Source organism: Pseudophryne corroboree, chromosome 7 (genome assembly GCF_028390025.1).
Source record: "Pseudophryne corroboree isolate aPseCor3 chromosome 7, aPseCor3.hap2, whole genome shotgun sequence".
Classification (NCBI taxonomy): Eukaryota; Metazoa; Chordata; class Amphibia; order Anura; family Myobatrachidae; genus Pseudophryne; species Pseudophryne corroboree.
In genome coordinates this window covers 412052598-412078178 of record NC_086450.1, presented here as the reverse complement: position 1 = coordinate 412078178, position 25581 = coordinate 412052598, and the positions used below count along the sequence as shown (strand labels likewise).

The window sequence follows — 25581 nt, the reverse complement described above, 5'->3', positions numbered from 1 at the left end:
TCCCCAATGGTTGGAGTCTGTCAATCACTTGACGTCTGTAGCTCTAGTGCCTCCAAGGTCACAGGATCCCCAGCTCATGCGCAAAGTACCGAACGGCGATACTTTACAACATGTAATGCAACAGCAGTGGGATCTGAATCAGGCCTAGTATTTGTGCCTATATATCCTATATGTCCCTTGCTGAGTCGGAATACATACGAGTTACCGGCCGTCTATATCCCAACAGCGGCATCCCGCCCCCAGAATGCCAGCAGTGGGGTCAGCGCAAAGCGTCCCCTTGCGGGCTCGATGGCTTGTTGTGCTTGCCACAGGATCTATTCCCACTCTATGGGTGTCACAGTCCTGTGTATTGCCGGCTGTTAGGATTCCGGCGTCGGTATCCACCACCGGCATACAGACAGCCGGCAAATTGAATGGATCCTGCTGAGTCTACACATACCAAAATAATGCCCTGATACAGGTGTAATGTGGTACCAAATGTATCCCCTGGATGGCCCTCAAGCTGTGGGTCGCTGAGTGCTTACTCACCCACACACTCATAATCCTTGACTATCCCCTACAGAAAATGTACCCACTGAGACTGCATTAGAAGGGGCTGGGGGAGTGATGTGGAGAGTAATAAAAGCTTGGAGAGAGATAATGTAGAGTGATAACATGCAGACGGCACCAAACTCATATACAGCACCCATGTGTCTCTCATTACGGCAGATCCCTGACAGCCCTATCTGTGGGACGCCACTAGGTTTGCTCAGTAGACATTTACAGCCAGTCGTCACTCACGCTTTCTGTGCATCCTCCTGTTTGATCTTCTCCTCCACTGCCTGCAGCGCTGCAGCTAGTGACGCACTGGTCTCCTCCAACTTCTGCTGCGCGGCCTCACTGCTCCCTCCTTCCATGGAAGAGCTGGTGATGGACAGTCTGGGGGGTTTGACGGGAACCTGTAGAGGATGACCCGGAGTCAGGGGCTTAGCAGGGCTGGAGCAGAGAGATGGGGGGGTGCTGGAAGGTTTGATGTTGTTCGGTTGTTTGATGGGAGAAGGGGCCGGAGTCGAGCTTGCACTAGAGGATTGGATGATTGCATGAGGTTTGGTGGGTTTGGGAGCGGTAGGGGGAGGAGTGGGTTTGGGGGAGACAGGAGGATGTGTCCCCATTACCTTCTTTACTTCTGTAAGAAAAAGAAGAGACGTAAGTTACAGATTCTCACAAGGATGTACATTATTATAAAGCAAGAAACACATTTACCACCGGTTCATTCGTTTTCTGTAATAAGTCTCGTCAAGTACAAAATAAATGAGAACGAGATCAGACAAAGGAGCGAATGTCTCCATCATCCCTAAAATGTTAGTGGTTGCCAAATGCAAAGTATACAGTATATGGCCTGATTCATGTTTGTAAGTAAAGCAAAAAAAGCAAGCAACTGGGCAAAATCATGCTGCATTGCAAGTGTGTCAGATATAACATGTGCAGAGAGAGTAGATTTGGGTGGGGTGTGTTCAATCTGAAATCTAAACTGCAGTGTAAAAAGAAATCTGTCTAACATTTGTAGGCTACATGCAGAAGCAGACAGTATTATACCCTGCACATAAACAATATAAATATATTTGCTGCCCTTGCATTGCAACATGGTATGTTCCAGACACAAAGTTACTTGCTTTTTTTTTGCTTTACTTACACATCTGAATCAGGTCCATAGTGATGTCACACATTGTGCAGTTTCAGTTCCTAATCTAAGAAGGGTCATGTCTAAGGAGACTGATTTACACAACATTCTCTACTTTATGGGTCCAAGACATGCAGATGAGTTTTTGGCATTGAAGGTGGGACATCACCACTATATCACGTTTTGATACTCAAATGTATTACTTATCATGTATGAATGCTAGTACCCTTATTTACAGTTAGATCGGAGTACTGTAGGTACCGCGGCTGATCGATGGACATTTCCCCTGTTCCTTTGGAGCGGAGGAACAGGGAAACATCTCCTCCAAGGGGAGAAACCCAGACATTGTGTTGCCACGCACTGTGAGATATCTCACAGTGTATGCCCATGATATCGGGTGGGGTGACAGCCTGAATGATAATGTCTGAGGGCTGACAGGCATTTTATCAGACTGTGTATGCCCAGCATCAAACAAGAAATCCTGAGATACTATATGGGGGGGGGGGGGTCTGGGAAAAGCAAGGGAGCACTTTGCTGAGTGCAGGCTTCAATACTATACCCCAAATGAAATGTTTTCTGACACATTATCTAATTCTAAAATGTTTCAAAAGTGTAGCAGCAACGTCTAGAGAAAAACTGATCCTCATGATCTATTCTAACACAAATCCCCAGTACTGTGAAAAATGGCATTTTCTTTTTACTGACAAACATTTTACAGTTTTCTTGGCCGTCCGTAACTTTACTGACCACATTGTTTGTAGGATAATACAAAAACTTGCCTGAAAAGCAGAGAAAAGAGCTAGAGGGTGGAGCCAATGGATTTACTAAAAGGTACAAATTAATCAAATTAAGTCACTTGAAGGTGGAAAACTGAGAAAAAGAATTTGTGTAATTATAGATAAAGGTAGGGGCAACTATCAAAAAGTTCTGCTAACTCATTTTCCATAAGGCATGTATTTTACTATAGCCCAAGTTATAGGCTATACCAATATCTAACATAAGTAAATATGTTACTACAATCATTACAGAGACTTTTGTCACTTGGTAGGAGGGATCAGTGTTCCCACCAAGCTCTTCTATGGGGCGTGGGGCTAGATGAACTTCACGGAAATAACCTTTTGCTTGCCCTTCCCAATAAGTACTTGAGAAGCCATGGATCAGTATGAGATTCCGGCGTTCGGGTTCCCGGTGGTCAAGAGAACGACGCACGTTTCGGGCCTGGTGGCAACCTTTGGTTGCTGCAGGGTTCTATTCCCCATCGGGTGGTGGTGTGGACCACCACCCAAATGGGGGAAGTAGCCAGCGGTCAGGACTCCTACCGCCGGTATTCCAGCTGGTGTCAGGATCCTGACCGGCGGTAAATTGACTGCCTCACAGAGGCTACAGTATTCTTAGCTTGCAGTGCCACTTTCATCCACTAGAAGTCTCCCAGGACTTGCTTTGTTCATCACCCCCCAATTTCTGATGCTGCTGCTCATATTCTCAGTGGCACTTTCTGGCAGCTCACACTATCCAATGATGGGCACACTCAGGGCTCATTCTACTACCATTCTTCATAGGGTATACTAAGAGTCAACTTATCTTTACATTCTTATGCTTTTAGTTGGAGTATCTATGCGAAACCAGCGATGCTCACAAAGGAACTAGGAATGGACATTGATACCATCAATGGTTTTCTTAAGACGGCAGTGATTTTACCATTCGATGGTGGCTTTCCGATGTTCACCATCATTGAATGATGTGGAAGCGATGGCCATCTGATGATAAACTCTAGCTAAGTTCAGCTGTTTGCCCACCACAGGTCACTGTTGCACAAACCAGGGTTATTTTGCACATGCGCAAACTATTGCGATGGTTTATTCTATTGATGAGACAGAAGCCACCATTTGATGGTGGGCTTCCTATGTTCATCCCTAGGTGACAGCTCTAGCTCTGATCTCCTGCAGGGGCCGGAATAGGCACAATTAGGTTGTGTGGGCTCTGAGTTCGTAGTGAATGGACCAGTATTGGTGTAGTAGGCCCTCACCTGTTCTGGCCACATTTTCACAACAGCTATTAGTCCAAGTAAGAAAAGACATCTCCATACCTGCCTTGTCTATTACTCTGATTTATAAAGGCTGACAGATGTGTTAAGTTGCTACAGGTTATTCTCTTAGCTCTTTTTCAGAATTTTACTGAAATAAGAGAACTGTGCTTTATTTCCACAACGGAATGTGATTAATAAAAGTTGTAGAAGTGTGTGACACAATGCAGTCATAAGATAACATTACAAGCATAATATTAGTTAGTATACAGGTTTCCCCCTACCTCCTCCAGAACCCGGGACTTGGACCTTCTTTGTGGGTGTTAAGGGCGTGGGACTCCTTCTGGAAGGCTGTATGATGGTGGGCTTTGGTGAGACAGGAGGTTTAATGCTGCGTTCTGGTGTCTGTGCTATGTGTTCTGTGCTGTCCTGCCGCCCAGTTCCTACCACGCTCATCTCGGAAACAGGGCGGCGCTTCACAGTGCCCATTCCATTCTGGTATACAACCAAAGGCTCTGACCCTCCACCCCCACCGTCCTTGTCTCGAGACTTTGGCCTGCGCTTGACTGTGTCTGATTCTGTGAGCAAGAACTTTACATCTGCGGAATGCTGGCCCTGTCTGGCTTTCACCCTACGCTTCAGTGTCACACTGGACTCAACAGAGGACAAGTCTGAGTGTTTAAGGGAGTCAGACACTGGAGAGTCTGCCTGATCAGTCCTCGATGACCGTGGACGGTGTTTAATAGTCTGCTTGCGTTCTTCTGCAAAGGGTATGACATCAGAAGGACTGCGGGGGGAGTCAGGTGGCCTTGAAGCCTCTTGGCGTTCTCTTCGAGCTGCAGACACTAGCCCAGTCACTGGTCCACTGATGGTTCTACGACGGTTAACAACTTCTCCATCCACCCCAATAGCCTCACGGTGTTTTACCCCAGCCACAGTACCTGGAAGTCGGTGAAGTTCAGGACTAGCGGGATGGGGTAGGAGATGTACACAATAGCCTTCGGATCCTCTAGGTCTCTGCACAGTTAGGGCCCTCGGCCCCCCACCAATCGATGACAGTTCCAGCATAGCAGCTATACTCTTTACACTGCCAGCACTTCCAGTGTCTATTATACCCCCAAAGTCACTGGCCCTCCGTTGTTCCCGATAGCCCTCCCCTCCAGCGTCATCAGCTGACAATCCATCACCAAGGTTGGTCCCAGATATGGCAGAGCTAGAGCGCTTAGGTGGTGGTGGAGGAGGACCCTTTTTCCTGGGGCGCACTGCAAAAGACTGACTACGATTAACATTTTTGTCTCCCCCAGACTGCGCTCTTACGGAGTGGCTCCTACCCACCCGTCTCTGTCCTGTGCCATAGGGACCCCCATCGATAACCAACAGCTCCTCTCTCTCTCCGTCAGAGGCAGCATAACGATTCAAGCTATGTGCCCGTTTCTTCGGCCGGCCTTGCCCCCCGCGCTCTCCCTCCTCTGCATCTTCATCATTGTCTTCTCCATCACTACCTGCTGGTGGAAGGCATAGCACGGGAACAGATACTGGCAACACAGGCACTGCCTGTGTTAGGTGAGCAGGTACTCCTTCACCTTCAATCGGTTGTGGAAGAACATAAGCAAATCCTCTGTGTGTGGGAGACTGAGGCAGGGAGCGGGGAGACATGGGTCGGTCTGAAGGTGGAAGAAGCTGAGGAGTTGGCTTTACTTTGGCAGTAGCTTGTGGCGTATTAACAGCTTGTGGTGACGAGGGCGTCCCCTTAGTTGGAGTTTGCGGAGGGGTATAGCTCTGTCCTCCGGAAGGCGGAAAAGACTGTCGGGGTTTTCCAGGAACAGGTGGGACACTGGCCCTCTTTACTGAGTGTCCTTGCTTGAGAGGTCTGGATTCTCGAACCACTTCCTCTCTCTTCCCTTCATCTGTTAAGTATTCCTGGCTCTTAGACATAGTGGTGCTAGGTCCCTTGCTTCCATCTCCCAAGAGTTCCTGGGAGCTGCTTATGTGCCTAGCTCGACCACTCAGGCTACTTTCATGGTGGAGTCTTGCCCCAGTGGGTCCCCTGAAAGGACCTTCTCTGTGGTGTGGTACATGATTAATTTGCTTATCAGAAGCTTCTGGAGGAGTGTCTCCAGTCATAGCCGCCTGCAACTCATTGCTCAGCTCGATGTCCTGAAAGGTCTTCATTTTAGGGGACTGGCACTCTGCACTGTCAGGTGGAGGAGACTCAACGGACATTGGATCCAGGTTCTTCTGAGGCGGTCTCCTTCTCATGCTGCCTGAGTCAAACTTACCATACTCTGCCCTCTGGAGCTCAGCTAGCTTCTTCACAGCCAACATTAACTTTTTTTGGTGACCTTAAATTAAGAAAATGGAAAGTGTGTGAGTAACATTTTGGGAAGAATCAAATGGTGTATAAAGCAGGATCCCCTAGCAACACAGAGTATATCAGGAGATGAGAGATGTGTCAGTGAGGACAGGGCTGCATGTGACAGGGGCAGTAACATGATGTGAGGAGGGGAACGGAGGGAGCAATATGCCACAGACTAAGAGTTCTATAGTGGAAGGAGCAGGGTCTCCAGCAGCACAGAGTATATCAGGAGACGAGTGATGTGTTAGTGAGAACCGGGCTGCAGGTGACAGGTGCAGTGACATGATGTGAGGAGAGGAATGGAGGCAGCAGAAAGCCACAAGCACACAGTTATACAGTACAAGTCAAAAGTTTGGACACACCTTCTCATTCAATGGTTTTTATTTATTTTAATTATTTTCTACATTGTAGATTAATACTGAAGACATCATAACTATGAAAGAACACATATGGAATTATGTTGTAAACAAAAAAGCGTTACACAAATCAAAATATGTTTTATATTTTTGATTCCTCAAAGTAGCCCCCTTTTGCTTTAATGAGTTTTGCACACTCTTGGCATTCTCTTAATCAGCTTCATGAGGTAGTCTCCTGGAATGGTTTTATATTAACAGGTGTGCCTTGTCAAGAGTCAATCTGTGGAATTACTTGCCTTCTTAATGTGTTTGAGACCATCAGCTGTGTTGTGCAGAGGTAGGGTTAGTACACAATGGGCACCCCTATTTGACTACTGTTATAATCCATATTATGGCACGAACAACTCAACTCAGCAAAGAGAAACGACAGTCCATCATTACTTTAACACATGAAGGTCAGTTGATACGGAAAATTTCAAGAACTTTGAATGTATCCTCAAGTGCAGTTGCAAAAACCATCAAACGCTATGATGAAACTGGCTCTCATGAGGCCCGCCCCAGGAAAGGAAGACCAAGAGTAACCTCTGCTGCAGAGGATAAATTCATTAGAGTTACCAGCCTCAGAAACCACTACTTAACAGCACCTCAGATTAGAGCCCACATAAATTCTTCACAGAGTTCAAGTAGCAGACAAATCTCAACATCAACTGTTCAGAGGAGACTGCGTGAATCAGGCCTTCATGGTCGAATTGCTGAGAAGAAGCCACTACTGAGGATGCACAACAACAAGAAGAGAATTGTTTGGGCCAAGAAACACAAGGAATGGACGTTAGACCAGTGGAAATCTGTACTTAGGTCTGATGAGTCCAAATTTGAGATTTTTGGTTCCAACCACTGTGTCTTTGGGAGACGCAGAGAAGGTGAGCGGATGGTTTCTGCATGTGTGGTTCCCACTGTGAAGCATGGAGGAGGAGGTGTGATGGTGTGGGGGTGCTTTTCTGGTGACACTGCTGGTGATTTATTCAAAATTCACTTAACCAGCATGGCTACGGCAGCATTCTGCAGCGCCATACCATCCCATCTGGTTTGCGCTTATTGAGACCATCATTTGTTTTTCAACAAGACAATGACCCCAAACACACCTCCAGGCTATGTAAGGGTTACCTGACCTTTGAAGGAAAGTGATGGAGTGCTGCGTCAGATGACCTGACCTCCACAATCACCCGACCTAAACCCAATTGAGATGGTTTGGGATGAGTTGGACCGTAGAGTGAAGGAAAAGCAGCCAACAAGTGCTCAGCACCTCTGGGAACTCCTTCAAGACTGTTGGAAAAGCATTCCAGGAGACTACCTCATGAAGCTGATTGAGAGAATGCCAAGAGTGTGCAAAGCTGTCATCAAAGCAAAAGGGGGCTACTTTGAGGAATCTAAAATATAAAACATATTTTGATTTGTTTGACACTTTTTTTATTTACAACATAATTCCATATGTGTTCTTTCATAGTTTTGATGTATTCAGTATTAATCTACAATGTAGAAAATAATTAAAATAAATAAAAACCATAGAATGAGAAGGTGTGTCCAAACGTTTGACTGGTACTGTATAGTGGAAGCAGAAGAGTACCCAGTAGCAGCACAGAGCATATAAGGAGATGGTTGATGTGTTAGTGAGGACAGGGCTGCATGTGACAGAGGCAGTGACATGATACGAGGAGGGGAATGGAGGCAGCAGAAAATCACAAAGTTAAACATTGAAGGCAGCAGAGTCTCAAAAAGCACTGACTAGTGATTTGAGGCAGGTGACTAAACTAGCAATCATAGGGCCAAATAGCAAAATATCAAAAAGACCTGCCATACCACAGTATCTACAGTATTGGCATCCACAAAAAATCATGTACCACTCTAGAGGATGCTGAGTGCATCTACACATGACATTGTGTTCATACATCCAACATATGTTTGTTCAGGTTTGGAGTTGTGACCTCTGGGTGGTTGCACCTTTTCCTGTGAACCAGCTTTTATAAATACCCTAATATAGATGACGCAATGTCTTCTCAGTCATGTGACATCCCTGTTATGGACAAGATTATTGTTATACTGCAGCAGAACAGTATTTCACTTAGCTTTCTGGCACATATAATACATTAATGGTGCCCATACACTTATGAGATAATCGGTGCTATCCTTCGATTTCGACCACATCTGTGAGAGAAATCGAAGGATTGTATGCACATTTTAGGTACCTTGAGACGCGATGTGCGGCACGCCGCTCGAATATCGCGTCTCAAGATATGTGCTGCACTTAATATTTCTCGCATCGCAGTGCGATCGCATGTGGTTTTAAACCCACATGAGATATATCGCACTGCGATGTGCGATGGGCACCCGCCGGGAGTGGCCAGAGGCCGCTCCCACTCGGTGGTGACGTGCCCATCACGTGATTACCATCGCACCTGAACTGCCAGTGCGATGCCCCGCGATGTCGCGTCACGGGGCATCGCACAAGTGTATGGCCGGCATTAGACATGTATATGTTTCTATAGATTTTAATTTGCAAATCAAAAGTACTCTCCTATTTGACCACTGGGGGGCACTGTGATATTGGATCCTGAGTTGATATACTGGGCGAGATGTAATAGAATCCGAGATCACCGAAGGTACGGGATGCCAGCCGAGATTTTTTAAAGGGGCAATCACTTACAATGGATGCAGGACCTATTCTGCACATGCACAGAATGTGGCATGTGCAGGCACCCCACTATCGGAGATGGACGCAAACCACTGCAGGTGCCCCACCATCGGAAATGTACGCAAAACAGAACTGGAGGAACCACAGCAGCTTCCTGCATGTTATATGTTTTGTACAACTGGCATACATATGGAGGTGTTTGTCAATTTGTGTTCTATTTCATTCTATTTTATATTCTATTTTATAGGTGATTGTATGTTTGATTTTGAAATGGACAAATCGATAAACATCGAATTCAGTTTTTAAATCAATTTCAAAATCCAATGTTTAGTAAATTAATGATTTGAACTGTGAAAAAAAGAATGTCGATTTGATTCGTCGATTTAAATCAAACTTAAAATTGAATACAAAATTTAACATTAGTAAATATACCCCTTAGTGTGCGATTATACATGCAAATATAATAGGAAATTAGGTTCTGTGTTTTATAATGACTACTACACATGTAGTACTGAATATCACTAGGAAAATGAAATGTATGGCGGGATGTAATGGGATCCGAGATTGCCGAAGGTGCCGAAAACCGGACGATTTTTAAAGGGGCAATCACTTACAAGGCATGGTTTTACCTTGTAAGTGTTTTCTCCTTTAAAAAAACGTCAGAGAACGGCCAGCATCCCACACCTCCGCCATTCTCGGATTCTGGTACATCTTGCTGCTAGAGTACAATTTCTACATAGGGGGTCATCCAGTAAATTGCACATGCTAGCCTGTATTGTCTTTACCCAGTTTGGTGATTCCAATCTCTTGTAGATCTTCCCATGTGATATCTGTGATGAAATCAATATTCTCATAGCCGTTCTCCACCAACACTTTGAAATACTGTCCGAGCCCGATCAACGACAGCCAAAGGGACAGGTTAGCCTGCAGGGGAAGGACGTTGGGAGGATGCATATCACTGTCCCTTAAAGATTTAGCAGTTAATAGACCAGGTTGAGATTTGTCACTTGGCACAGTGGGAACATGGATGCAGCCTATGCTTTCAGCGTACGACGTGAGAGGGAACTGGTAGCAATTGCAGATATGAACCAATTCATTCATAGGACTAAATCACAATGTGAAAGACATTCAGTTGCAGAAACTGGTTACGGACTGTCTAATGTTAAGCTCTGCTCCTTCCGACGCCCCATCAGGTTCATTCTAATTATTGTTTTCCTAAACACATGGATTTACACTGGACATATAACAAAACGCCCATACCTCTTCATGTCTCCAAAATCACAATTTACCCACTGTGTCCATTTATATATCTATGGCTTTACAATGTTCTGCAGTCTTCTATTGAAAGGACACAACCAGAGGTGGATTAAGACTCTATGGGACCTTTGGCTTCATAATGGACCCACTTTTCCCCATTTGTAAAATAAAAATAAACCAAAAACACAGGTACAGTGACTGCCAAAATGTGCTATTTTATTATACTCAATGCTCTTGTAGGCTTAGATGTGATCTTTGTATCCTCACGTGGGTATATTTAGGCTGACTAGGACCCACGTATTTCCTCCGGCAATACTCACTGGTTTGTACTCCGGAAGCCATTCTCCAATGTTTATGCTATTGATTTCAGAGAAGATCTTTTTCCTATGCCCTGGTTTAGTGACCCCGATGGCTGTGAGATCCTGAAAGAGAACAACAGCATTTTAGGACCATCTACCACTGAAGCAGACACTGGAAAAACATGCAGATGCGCATTAACATGCATCCCCTCTATTGTTCCTGATTATTACTACCCACAATGATGTTTGCATTTCAAAATGCATCAGGTACTAGGACTATATAACTGTCATTAGTTTCTTGATGATCAAAAGTTTGTTTTAAAATTATAAGCAGTATGGATATGTCTGAATAAATGAAACACAAAGACACTGCACACCTGTTGTAATGTCATGTCGTGTGACCTGAAACGCGTTGGTGGGCAGCCATGTATAGCTGTCATTACGGTTTCTTCTTGTATGTAATTATCATTTATTTTTCTATGTAAGCAATGTAAACGTATTTGAAGAAGTGAAACATAAAGACGCAGCACATCTAATGTAAAGTCAGGTAGTATGGCCTGAAACGCGATGGTGGGCAGGCATGTATAGCTATCATTACAGTTTCTTCTTGTATGTTATCTATGTAAGCAACGTAAATGTGTTTGAATAAAACCTAAAGACAGAGCACATCTGATAAAGATAAAGTTAAAGTCAGGTAGTATCTGCCTTTACGGTTTCCTGTTATGGAAGATCACCTTTTATTTTTATATTTAAGGAACAAGAATGTGTTTGAATAAATAATCTTTTATTCAGCACTACACCTTTTTGTCATTGACCAGCATTTTGGTATCATACCGCCATTCCTCACCTCAGGGGTCATTCTACTAATGGTTGGTATGTCATAGCCAGAATTGATAAAGTTGGGAGCATACAGCTGGAGCTGAAACTTGCACAACCACTGGAACACGGCCTCTGCGCTCTAAGGGGAGAAAACATGCATCAATGTACACGACACACATCTATGCATATAACATGCACGTCCACAGTTATAGTTTACAGAAACAGATTATAAAAATTTAGTTGACAACATTTTAAAATAAACTTTAAGTAAATATTGCAGGGCACAATATCTAGCTAATACTTGTAAATAATTATTCTGAATTGAGTCTGCCATACTCTTTCCTCAGCCAATATTAAAATGACATATAATACAGGGACTAAAATGGTCAGGAAAACTGTACATGTAGGTATAATAATGTTTATGTGTACAAAAATATATTTAAAATACTGAATACAGACTGATGGGTAATCAGAGCTAATTAATGAGCTGGACATTAATTATATAAGGACTATATAATTAATGAGCTATGGAGGTATGTCATTAATAAACTGGATATTTGAGGTCATTCAATTAATAAGCAAATGATTGTCATAGATATTTTCATCTAAATTATGAATGCACCAAACATAAGAAGCTATGGGGGGTTATTCAAGTTTGTTAACAAACCAAAAATGTACACTAATGGGCAAAACCATGTTGCACTGCAGGTGGGGCAGATGTAACATGTGCAGAGAGAGTTAGATTTGGGTGTGTTACATTGTTTCTGTGCAAGGCAAATACTGGCTGCTTTATTTTTACACTGCAATTGAATTATAAGTTTGAACACACCCCACCCAAATCTAACTGCATCGGGCGAACATGCTGAACGATCCGGCATGCCCAATAGAGCGATATTTCCCAATCAGTCATCCGCATACTCTCTACAATTATCTGGGTAATCCGCTATCGGGCGGATGAGTCAGATAATTGCAGCATACAGTGCATCCGGAAAGTATTCACAGCGCTTCACTTTTCCCATGTTTGTTTGTTATGTTACAGCCTTATTCCAAAATGGAATAAATTCACTTATTTCCCCAAAATTCGACACACAATGGGGGTCATTCCGAGTTGATCGTAGCTGTGCAAAATTTTGCACAGCTACGATCATCTTTCCTGACATGCGGGGGGACGCCCAGCACGGGGCTAGTCCGCCCCGCATGTCAGTCCGGCCCCCCTCGCAGAAGTGCAAAGGCATCGCACAGCGGCGATGCCTTTGCATTTCAGGAGTAACTCCCGGCCAGGCGCACTAAAACGCAGCGAGCGAACAGGTCGGAATGACCCTCAATACCCCATAATGACAACGTGAAAAACATTTTTCTGTGATTTTTGCAAATTTATTAAAAATAAAAAAAAATCACATGTACATAAGTATGCACAGCCTTTGCAATGAAGCTCAAAATTGAGCTCAGGTGCATCCTGTTTCCACTGATCATCCTTGAGATGTTCCTACAGCTTAATTGGAGTCCACCTGTGGTAAATTCAGTTGATAGGACATGATCTGGAAAGGCATGTCCCACACTTGACAGTGCATGTCTGAGCACAAACTAAGTATGAAGTCAAAGGATTTGTCTGTAGACCTCCGAGACAGGATTGTCTCGAGGCACAAATCTGGGGAAGGGTACAGAATACTATCTGCTGCTTTGAAGGTCCCAATGAGCACAGTGGCCTCCATCATCCGTAAATGGAGGAAGTTCAGTACCACCAGGACTCTTCCTAGAGCTGGCCGGCCATCTAAACTGAGCGATCGTGGGAGAAGGGAGGTGACCAAGAACCCGATGGTCACTCTGTCAGAGCTACAGTATTCCTCTGTGGAGAGAGGAGAACCTTCAAGAAGGATAACCATCTCGGCAGCAATCCACCAACCAGGCATGTATGGTAGAGTGGCCAAATGGAAGCCACTCCTTAGTAAAAAGCACATGGCAGCCCCCCTGGAGTTTGCCAACATGCACCTGAAGGACTCTCAGACCATGAGAAACAAAATTCTCTGGTCTGATGAGACAAAGATTGAACTCCTTAGCGTACATACCAGGCGTCATGTTTGGAGGAAACCAGGTACAGCTCATCACCAGGCCAATACCATCCCTACAGTGAAGCATGGTGGTGGCAGCATCATGCTGTGGGGATGTTTTTCAGCTGCAGGAACTGGAAGACTAGTCAGGATAGAGGGAAAGATGAATGCCGCAATGTACAGAGACATCCTGGATGAAAACCTACACCAGAGCGCTCTTGACCTCAGACTGGGGCGACGGTTCATCTTTCAGCAAGACAAAGAACCTAAGCACACAGCCAAGATATCAAAGGAGTGGCTCCAGAACAACTCTGTGAATGTCCTTGAGTGTCCCAGCCAGAGCTCAGACTTGAATCCGATTGAACATATCTGGAGAGATCTGAAAATGGCTGTAGACCGACGCTTCCCATCCAACCTGATGGAGTTTGAGAGGTGCTGCAAAGAGGAATGGACGAAACTGCCCAAAGATAGGTGTGCCAAGCTTGTGGCATCATATTCAAAAAGACTTGAGGCGGTAATTGCTGCCAAAGATGCATAAACAAAGTATAGAGCAAAGGTTGTGAATACTTATGTACATGTGATTACTTAGTTTTTTATTTTTAATAAATTTGCAAAAATCTCAAAAAAACTTTTTTCATGTTGTCATTATTGGGTATTGTGTGTAGAATTTTGAGGGAAAAAATAATTTATTCCATTTTGTAATAAGCTGTAACATAACAAAATGTGGAAAAAAAGTGAAGCGCTGTGAATACTTTCCGGATGCACTGTATGTCCAGTGTACGTTTAACCTATTGAATCGAAGTGTAGATATGATTGGAAAACATAAGTACATACAACTGTTTGGGGGCGTGGCCATGCCTCAACAATTAGACCACACCCCTCACAGTACCCGACTCAGCAATGCCTATAAGTTGTGCAAACACATCACATGGTTACCCTGCCTCGGTTAGTACTTTACGGGTCCTATTTATCAAACAGAGATGCAACTGAGAGAATACAACTATGGATCTCCAGTAGAGGCGTGTGCTCGGCTACAGAGCATACAGACTGATAAAAAATGGAAGATCCATTTCGGACTTGTGCACAACTCTCCAGCAGTAGCAAAAGTATCTGTATACACATCACATTTCTACGGCTGCAATGTGCACTCCCTGTATATGTGCCGTGTAATCCCCACTGAGCAGGAAATGCCACCCGATGTCTGCCTCGCTCAGTCCGCCTCCAGTGACATTCACCATAGCAACCAGGCCTAAATTCTAATTGAGCTTCAGCAGCAGGTTCTAAACTGGGAACCGTTTCCTACAATTCTCCATAAGCCTATGCAAGAGGAACAAATAAGTAAGAAACAGAATAAATACATGAAACCGCAACAGAGAACGGTCCCCTCCCATACAGGAACACAGAGACATGTCTAGGGGACAGGGGGAGGCAGACGTCTTCTTTTACATGTGGCCATTAGTCACAGCAGGGAGATCAATGCATCGATCGAGGATAAGAATAATCTCTTTCAAGGTGAAACCTGTTACATGGATACTCCCGCAGCTCATCCTGAGCCCTAAACACTGCTGTGCAGATGGGGCAAACAGGTTCAGTCTCTACCCTAAGCCTGTTTTTTTGTCATGGGAGTTTGTTCCTAAAGAGGGAAACCTCTTGTACAGCATGCTCTACCAAATACTCAGGGACATGTGCTGTCTTTCTATTTGCAGAGATGATGATCGGGTAGAGCAGAGACACATTAGGATCCTTAGGCTAATCTATATGGGAATTCTTAGGTTGCCTAACGGATGATCTGGCTATGCAGTGGGGCACAGGTACTATATAGTGGTAGTTGTTATACTGTAGTTGTGTGTGTGTGGTGCATTCTGTGCTATCCAACCTATCAGACATAAAGAGAGAGACATTTTGTGTTGCCTGGCTGCCATCAGAGATTAAGGGCCTTGTTCAGGTTTGTTAGCAAACCAAAAAAGCACTCCATGCTGCACTGCAGGTGGGTCAGATGTAACATGTGCAGAGAAAGTTAGACTTGGGAGGGGTATGTCAAAACTGAAATCTAAATTGCAGTGTAAAAATAAAGCAGACAGTATTTACCCTGCACAGAAACAAAATAACCCACCCAAATCTAACTCTCTCTGCACATGTTACATCTGCCCCACCTGCAGTGCACATGGTTTTGCCCATTAGTGTGCTTTTTTGTTTTGCTAACAAACCTAAATAACCCCCTAAGTCATATTAGCTATGGCAGAGCTTGTGTTGCCTGGCTGTTATCTGAGATACAACATAAAATTCCAAAATATAACATAATTAAACAAAAACATAACTAAACATAACATAACTAAACATAAACATAACTAAACATAACATAACTAAACATAAACATAACTAAACATAACATAACTAAACATAAACATGACAAACATAACATAGTTAAACATACACATAAGTAAAGATAACATAACTAAACCTAACTAAACATAAACCTAGATAAACGTAACCTAACATTATTGTGTGCTGTCTGCCTTTATTAGAAAAACAAGCAAGGTAAACTGTGTGAGTTGTATAAAGGGGGGTACTCACGGAGCGATATTCTAAGCAATCTGACTAGATTGCTTAGAATTTGAGCATTATCGCTCCATGTGTACCCCTACAGCGATAGCGATGCGCAGCCCCGTGCATCGCTATCGCTGGTGCTAGATTGGCCTGCATCCAGGCTCAATCTAGCAGGTCGTTCATTTCACCCGCTGGGTGAAATGAGCGCCCCCCCCCCCCCCCCCCCCCGTGTCCCCCCGCACGCTGAGCACAGATCGCGATGTGCTGAGCGGCGGGAGAGATGTGTGCTGAGCGGTTCGCTCAGCACACATCTCTCACGCATTGGCCCGTGTATATGGGCCTTTATTGCCAAATGATACCCCTTTCACACTGCCAATGCCAGATCCCACACGGGAATTGGAAACGGGTCCTTCCCGGGTGGGATCCGGCATTGGCCGCTGCCGCTGGCTTCCCTGACCCGGCAACATGGCGGGAAGGGGGCCAGAGCCGGCAGCGGGGGTGGAGGCGGCGCTGGGAGATTAGATCATCTCCGCGCCGCCTCTCCCTGTTGTAGTGAACGGGTCCCGGGACGCTTCGACCCGGGAGCCCGTTTACGCTGCCACTGACCCGGTATTCAACCCGGGAATAACACTGCTTTATTCCCGGGTTGAATTGCCGGATCAGGCGACCCGGGATTTCGGGTATACCCCTTTCACACCGCACGCTGACCTGTGTTGACCCGATACCGGGTTATTTGTGCGGTGTGAAAGGGGTATAACATACCACTGAAAAGCCGCATATAACTTGTTAAAGAAAGATCCTCTATTTTGCATTTGCAGACAGACAGAGGCAAACAGCAAGACAGTCAACTGTTATTATTGCAGTTTAACAAATTATCGCTGTCATCTACCTTTCCTTCCGTCATAGCCTCCGTTTTCTTTGGGTGGTCTCCATATGACTGTTCAATGTAAGGAGAGCTTGCAACGCTCTGGGGTCGTGAAGATCCTTCATGTATCAAACAAAACATGTGATCATATATTTCAGAGTTGCAAACACGTACTCCAGTCACAACACTACATGCGCCCCTGGGTTTTTGCTAATCCCAGCAGGGAATGACTATATAGGAAAGATAATTAATAATGGAAAGAGAGAGAAAGAAATGTATCTATAGACACAAATCATTTGTAATTAAAATAGTCTTGTCTCTACAGAGAATACTAAAGATAAAAAGCCCACAAATTTATTCACATTACACGTATCAGTGTAGAACTGTGATAAAAGATAAGGTAATCACAAAATAATACAGATTCATATTTCAGAACGCAAGGCAATGCCGGGAATTAGACTGGCACGGAGACATGCAAGACAATGGGGGTCATTCCGAGTTGTTCGCTCTGTATTTTTTTCTCGCAACGGAGCGATTAGTCGCTAATGCGCATGCGCAATGCCCGCAGTGCGACTGCGCCAAGTAAATTTGCTATGCAGTTAGGTATTTTACTCACGGCATTACAAGGTTTTTTCTTCGTTCTGGTGATCGTAATGTGATTGACAGGAAGTGGGTGTTTCTGGGCGGAAACCTGCCGTTTTATGGGTGTGTGTGAAAAAACGCTACCGTTTCTGGGAAAAACGCGGGAGTGGCTGGAGAAACGGAGGAGTGTCTGGGCGAACGCTGGGTGTGTTTGTGACGTCAAACCTGGAACGAAACTGACTGAACTGATCGCAGATGCCGAGTAAGTCTGGAGCTACTCAGAAACTGCTAAGAAGTGTCTATTCGCAATTCTGCTAATCTTTTGTTCGCAATTTTGATAAGCTAAGATTCACTCCCAGTAGGCGGCGGCTTAGCGTGTGCAAAGCTGCTAAAAGCAGCTTGCGAGCGAACAACTCGGAATGACCCCCAATGTACTGGATTAAATGGTAACAAGGAAGATTAAAGGGCAATCTGGAGGATTAAAGAGTGACATGGAGGATTAAAGGGCAAATTATGGGGGCAAGGCGTAATATGGCAGGGCAGGAAAAACCTAGTTGTACAACAAAACAAATCCAGGAATAATAAATACATTGTTATATTAGTAAAGATGGAGGGTTAATAATTATATCAATATATTGTACAGATCAAAGTCTAATAGCAAGTCGTTACATTGATTATGGATTATTTGCAGTACAGTTAGTCACTCCAATGCATGTGTTAGTATATAAATGCAGGTTCAGTTGTAATTATATAGTATTTTCTATCACTACTCCTGAAAATAAACGAATAGATGCATTGATAGAGAAATACAGAGTATAAGCATCCACTTCTGTCATAGGGGCTGCCAAAATGGACACTTGGGGGTTTATTCATAAATCAGCGGTTTTACAAAAACGCTGTGTAATGCCTTTACCCAAAACAGATTGCAGGTTTAAATCCCACGGGCAAAACGCTGATTGATAAATAAACACTGTAAAGTCATATTGCTGCTTTCCAAAAATATCTGGTTGTCAGCGTATTATAAATCAAAAAGGCATTTTTCTACTGTGGCACGGGCAAGAGGAACAGTTTTATACCATTACAATGCCTGACCATTATGCCTTCATTTTGATATGTTGGACATGCTTCCAGTAAATGGAGAAAGCAAACAATTAAAGATCTTTTTAATGCTTTAAGAAAGAATAAAAAAATAAAATAAAAAAATAATAGAACATCTATGGTTGTCAACTGAACAAAGTGTAAAGAATTCAAATGGTTATAGGTTGATTAATGTGCACACATTGGGAGGTATCCAACAACCCGCGATTACTGAACGTGGGTAATTGCTATGCCAGGGGCTATCCTATTAGCTCGGATAAGCCGGCACGTGGTTTATCATGGATTTTGTTTTACCTGCCTCAGGCAGGCAAAGCAAAATCCCCGATATGCGCCGGCTTTTCGGAGCTGTGGTGGCGAAAACACACATGTTTCACTGAACATGTGTGTTTTCACCCGAAAAAGTATATTTTTTTTTATGGGCAATCTAATTGGATACCACGTAAAAAAACATTGGTGAAACATCGGGGAAAATTGAGAAAAACTTGTGCTTTTCCCTCCCGATATTGCATAGCGGGTAATTGGATAACCCCCATAGCCTTAACACACTGGCAGCAGCCATTTTGTGGGGTTAAGCCATATTTATGTTAATGCTGCCTCACCTCACTCTCGCGCCTCAATGACTAGTGTGTCCATTTAAGCAGATGAGAAGGGCAAGGGATGTCTAAAAAAAGCTCTGTATTTCCATATTGTGCATCATGTTTATTTTCATGAAAATCCTGCCTTTTAAGACTGAGATTTTTTAGCTCCACGCACCTGTGTGGCCCTCACAGGCGTCTCCAGGCTCCTGCCCCAATGCCTTCTGGGAAAGAACAGTGGCGAGCAGCTGAAATGGAACGGGTGTGAGGACACAACCAAAAGAAAAGGATGTAAAGAGGAAAAAATGTGAGATGAAGAAATATGGAAGTGATGTCCATGTTACTAGTTAAAATGGCTTCCTCAACCCCCATGGGTACCATAATTTTAGGAAGCGGGAATTCACCTGTTTGATGTTACATAAAATAAAATAAAAAGCTGATATATGTTGGTTTTTTAAAACCACACAATGTATGCTCTGCCACAAATTGTATCCTGGCCAACATAGTAGAAGATAATTTTTTGATTACAATCAATCACCCTTAAATAGTGGAAGCATAAAGAATCATTAATTATTATGGTCGCACACAGGCTGATTATGTCGTCCGGCCAGAGTGCTGAATGACAGGATCTCGGTCTGATTTGGCTACCCACATAGGTGGCCAAATTGGGTGCGTTCTAGCCAATTGGTATAGTGCATCCTGAAAGTATTCACAGCGCTTCGCTTTTTCCACATTTTGTTATGTTACAGCCTTATTCCAAAATGGAATAAATTATTATTTTTCCCTCAAAATTCTACACACAATACCCAATAATGACAATGTGAAAAAACTTATTTTGAGATTTTTGCAAATCTATATATAAAAAAAAAACAAAAAACAAAACTAAGAGATCACATGTACATAAGTATTCACAACCTTTGCTCAATATTTTGTTGATGAACCTTTGGCAGCAATTACAGCCTCAAGTGCGGCTCCGACTCTATGGAACTCACTTCCCCGCACAGTGCAAGAGGCAACAACTACAGAATACTTCAAAAGTAGACTCAAGACTTTCCTGTTTACTCAAGCATTTCCATAATGTCCCTTTAGTATCTACATGCTTCTGTATTTTATGAAAAGCTTTTCTGTACTTCATTATTTTCTGTACTATATTATGCTATGTATCTGTTAAGCGCCTTGAGTCCTATTGGAGAAAGAGCGCTATATAAATAAAATTATTATTATTATTAAGTCTTTTTGAATATGATGTCACAAGTTTGGCACACCTATCTTTGGGCCGTTTCGCCCATTCCTCTTTGCAGCACCTCAAGCTCCATCAGGTTGGATGGGAATCGTCGATGCACAGCCATTTTCCGATCTCTCTAGAGATGTTCAATCGGATTCAAGTCTGGGCTCTGGCTGGGCCACTCAAGGACATTCACAGAGTTGTCCTGAAGCCACTTCTTTGCAATCTTGGCTGTGTGCTTAGGGTCTTTGTCCTGCTAAAAGATGAACCGTCACCCCAGTCTGAGGTCAAGAGCGCTCTGGAGCAGATTTTCATCCAGGATGTCTCTGTACATTGCGGCATTCATCTTTCCCTCTATCCTGACTAGTCTCCCAGTTCCTGCCGCTGAAAAACATTCCCACAGCATAATGCTGCCACCACCATGCTTCACTGTAGGGATGGTATTGGCCTGGTGATGAGCAGTGCCTGGTTTACTCCAAACATGACGACTGGCATTCACGCCAAATAGTTCAATCTTTGTCTCATCAGACCAGAGAATTTTATTTCTCATGGTCTGAGAGTCCTTCAGGTGCATGTTGGCAAACTCCAGGAGGGCTGCCATGTGCTTTTTACTAAGGAATGGCTTCCGTCTGGCCACTCTACCATACAGGTCTGATTGTGGATTGCTGCCGAGATGGTTGTCCTTCTGGAAGGTTCTGCTCTCTCCACAGAGGAATGTCTGACAGAGTTCTTGGTCACCTCCCTGACTAGGGCCCTTCTCCCCTGATCGCTCAGTTTAGATGGCCGGCCAGCTCTAGGAAGAGTCCTGGTGGTTCCGAACGTATTCTATTTAAGGATGATGGAGGCCACTGTGGTCATTGGGACCTTCAAAGCAGCAGATATTTTTCTGTACCCTTCCCTAGATTTGTGTCTCGAGACAATCTTGCCTCAAAGGTCTACAGACAATTCCTATGACTTTATACTTGGTTTGTGCTCAGACAAGTGTGGGACCTTATACAGACAGGTGTGTGCCTTTCCAAATCATGTCCAATCAACTGAATTCACCACAGGTGGGCTCCGAATAAGCTGTAGGAACATCTCAAGGATGATCAGTGGAAACAGGATGCACCTGAGCGCAATTTTGAGCTTCATGGTAAAAGCTGTGAATACTTATGTACCAGTGATTTCTTAGTTTTTTCTATTTAATAAATTTACAAAAATCTCAAAAAAACTTTTTTTCACATTGTCATTATGGGGTATTGTGTGTAGAATTTTGAGGACAAAAATGAATTTACTCCATTTTGGAATAAGGCTGTAACATAACAAAATGTGGAAAAAGTGACGCGCTGTGAATACTTTCCGGATGCACTGTATTCATACTTAGCGACAAATATTCCATCTGGACTCTGTGCCACCTACACACACTGGCCGCTAGTGTCTATCTACCCAATGTATTGACTAACATGCGTGATAACGTTTTGATCATATTCGGATGACTAACAGTCGGTTTTGGTCAGTGGTGCCTGGCCATATCGGCATACGGGTGGTAAACAGCTAACTGTCAAAGATGGAGCTGAACTTAAAAGAACTCCACACATATGTTTTATTCATATACTGTACTTCAACAGATACTAAAGTGATTAGAAAAAGATGGCTGTGAACTGCTGATTCCTGGTTAAAAAAATAAATCAAATCTGTTTCTACCCTGTCTGTTAGTTGTGACCCAGACGGAGTCAGGTGACATATTAATTAAAAATGCACTAGTCTGAGCTAGTTGACTTGTCTGTACAATTGTACAAGAGAGACAAAACTAGGGGGGGAACTACTATTGGCGGCTGCTATGTAATAGGGCAGAGGTTCTCAAACTCGGTCCTCGGGGGCCCACACAGTGCATGTTTTGCAGGTCTCCTCACAGAATCGCAAGTGAAATAATTAGCTCCACCTGTGGACCTTTTAAAATGTGTCAGTCAGTAATTAATACACCTGTGCACCTGCTGGGTTACCTGCAAAACATGCACTGTGTGGGCCCCCGAGGACCAAGTTTGAGAACCTCTGTAATAGGGGATGAACAGCATAACCCATTCACTTCTACCTGTTACCATGGGAGACATTGAGCACTACTTGGTTGATTTATACGTTTATTATACGGAGTCTAACACGTTTTATAATCTACAACAAGTTTCAAAACTTGTTGCATATTATAAATGTTGCTCCAGCCAGTCAGCTCCCAACTGTCCTATTTCAAACACATTGACAGTTAGGAACTGATTGGCTGGAGCTCCATTTATCATATGCAACGAGTTTTAAAACTCATTGCGGATGATAAAAGTAATTGATAAATCAGCCCCTATGAATGCTAGCACTTTCCTAGCTGGAAAAATAGTGCAAAGCACCTGTCTGCGCAAACCACCTGTCTGACACTATTCTGTGTGACGCAGAGCCACTCATCAACTGATTTTTTACTATAAATGTTTAGATATCATTTTAGAATCTCTACTACATAGAAATTTAAGATAGAAAATAAGTGGATAACTCCTGAGGGATCCCATGGGTTTGTAGCTGAGCATTACGATGGTCTGTTAAAGATAGTGAAAATCTGCAGCATTTTCTCCCTCACAAGATTAAACCTGCCCTATATTCCTCTCTCACAGGAATAAGACTACCCTATATTTCTCTCTCACAGGATTAAGCCTAGCCTATATTCCTCTCTCATAGGATTAAGACTACCCTGTATTTCTCTCACAGGATCAAGACTACCCTGTATTTCTCTCTCAGGATTAAGCCTAGCCTATATTCCTTTCTCACAGGATTAAGACTACCCTGTATTTCTCTCTCACAGGATTAAGACTACCCTGTATTTCTCTCTCACAGGAATAAGACTACCCTGTATTTCTCTCACAGGATTAAGCCTAGCCTATATTCCTTTCTCACAGGATTAAGACTACCCTGTATTTCTCTCTCACAGGATTAAGACTACCCTGTATTTCTCTCTCACAGGAATAAGACTACCCTGTATTTCTCTCACAGGATTAAGCCTAGCCTATATTCCTTTCTCACAGGATTAAGACTACCCTGTATTTTTCTCTCACAGGATTAAACCTAGCCTATATTCTTTTCTCATAGGATTAAGACTACCCTGTATTTCTCTCTCACAGGATTAAACCCACCCTGTATTTCTCTTTCACAGGATTAAGTCTAGCCTATATTCCTCTCTCACAGGATTAAGTCTACCCTGTATTTCTCTCACAGGATTAAGCCTAACCTATATTCCTATCTCACAGGATTGAGACTACCCTGTATTTCTCTCACAGGATTAAACCCACCCTGTATTTCTCTTTCACAGGATTAAGTCTAGCCTATATTCCTCTCTCACAGGATTAAGTCTACCCTGTATTTCTCTCACAGGATTAAGCCTAACCTATATTCCTATCTCACGGGATTAAGCCTATCCTATATTCCTCTCTCACAGGATTAAGACTACCCTGTATTTCTCTCACAGGATTAAGCCTAGCCTGTATTTCTCCCTTATATGATTAAACCTAGCCTATATTTCTCCCTCACATGATTTACCCTAGCCTATATTTCTCCCTCATAGGATTAACCTAGCCTATATTTCTCCCTCACATGATTTACCCTAGCCTATATTTCTCCCTCATAGGATTAACCTAGCCTATATTCTCCCTCTCAGGATTACGCCTACCCTGTATTTCTCTCTCACAGGATTAAGCCTAGCCTGTATTTCTCTCTCACAGGATTAAGCCTAGTCTATATTTCTCCCTAACAGGATTAAGCCTAGCCTGTATATCTCCCTTATATGATTAAGGCTAGACTGTATTTTACCCTCAAAGGATTAAGCATAGCCTGTATTTCTCCCTCTCAGGATTAAGCCTAGCCTATATTTCTCCCTTATATGATTAAGGCTAGACTGTATTTCTACCTCACAGGATTAAGCCTAGCATGTATTTCTCCCTCATATAATTAAGACTAGCCTATATTTCTCGGTCACAGGATTTAGCCTAGCCTATATTTCTTCCTCATATGATTAAACCTAGCCTGTATTTCCCAGTCACAGGATTTAGCCTAGCCTATATTTCTCCCTCACGTCATTAAGCCTACCCTGTATTTCTCCCGCACACGATTAATTTTAGCCTGTATTTCTCACATGATTAAGCCTAGCCTGTATTTCTCCTTCAAAGGATTAAGCCTAGCCTGTATTTCTCCCTCACATGATTAAACCTAGCCTGTATTTCTCCCTCATAGGATTAAGACTAGTCTGTATTTCTCCCTCATAGGATTAAGCCTCGCCTGTATTTCTCCCTCACATGATTAAACCTAGCCTGTATTTCTCCCTCATGTGATTAAGCCTAGCCTGTTTTTCTCTCTCACGTAATTAAGCCTAGCCGGTTTTTCTCCCTCACGTGATTAAGCCTAGTCTGTATTTCTCGCGTGATTCAGCCTAGCCTCTATTTCTCTCTCACAGGATTAAGCCTAGCCTGTATTTCTCCCTCACATGATTAAACCTAGCCTGTATTTCTACCTCATAGGATTAAGACTAGTCTGCATTTCTCCCTCATAGGATTAAGCCTCACCTGTATTTCTCCCTCTCATGATTTAACCTAGCCTGTATTTCTCCCTCACGTGATTAAGCCTAGCCTGTTTTTCTCTCTCACGTAATTAAGCCTAGCCGGTTTTTCTCCCTCACGTGATTAAGCCTAGTCTGTATTTCTCGCGTGATTCAGCCTAGCCTCTATTTCTCCCTCACAGGATTAAGCCTAGCATGTATTTCTCCCTCATATAATTAAGACTAGCCTATATTTCTCGGTCACAGGATTTAGCCTAGCCTATATTTCTTCCTCATATCATTAAACCTAGCCTGTATTTCTCAGTCACAGGATTTAGCCTAGCCTATATTTCTCCCTCACATGATTAAGCCTACCCTGTATTTCTCCCGCACATGATTCATTTTAGACTGTATTTCTCACACATGATTAAGCCTAGCCAGTTTTTCTCTCTCACGTGGTTAAGCCTAGCCGGTTTTTCTCCCTCACGTGATTAAGCCTAGTCTATATTTCTCATGTGATTCAGCCTAGCCTCTATTTCTCCCTCACAGGATTACGCCTAGCCTCTATTTCTCCCTCACAGGACTAGGCCTAGCCTGTATTTCTCCCTCACAGGATTAAGCCTAGCCTGTATTTCTCCCTCA

The 25581-nt window shown here is 43.5% G+C and overlaps 1 protein-coding gene and 1 long non-coding RNA gene across 7 annotated transcripts in view; one reads left to right on the top strand and one right to left on the bottom strand.

The window, feature by feature from the left end:
* Positions 1–25581, bottom strand: part of CASKIN1 (CASK interacting protein 1) — a 411436-nt gene that overhangs the window by 6146 nt on the left and 379709 nt on the right. For 5 of the 6 annotated variants that reach the window (XM_063934707.1, XM_063934706.1, XM_063934709.1 and 2 more), the window contains 7 exons: positions 19353–19422; positions 16944–17038; positions 11488–11598; positions 10662–10763; positions 9870–10008; positions 3968–6025; positions 781–1165 (listed from right to left, as the gene is read on the bottom strand). In XM_063934707.1, coding sequence (XP_063790777.1) covers positions 781–1165; positions 3968–6025; positions 9870–10008; positions 10662–10763; positions 11488–11598; positions 16944–17038; positions 19353–19422 — 2960 coding nt within the window. The remainder of the gene's footprint in view (positions 1–780; positions 1166–3967; positions 6026–9869; positions 10009–10661; positions 10764–11487; positions 11599–16943; positions 17039–19352; positions 19423–25581) is intronic. The other variant, XM_063934708.1, reaches the window with a different exon arrangement.
* The window catches only part of LOC134945436 (uncharacterized), a 107496-nt gene that overhangs the window by 19851 nt on the left and 62064 nt on the right, over positions 1–25581 (top strand). The gene's annotated exons all lie outside the window — the stretch shown is intronic.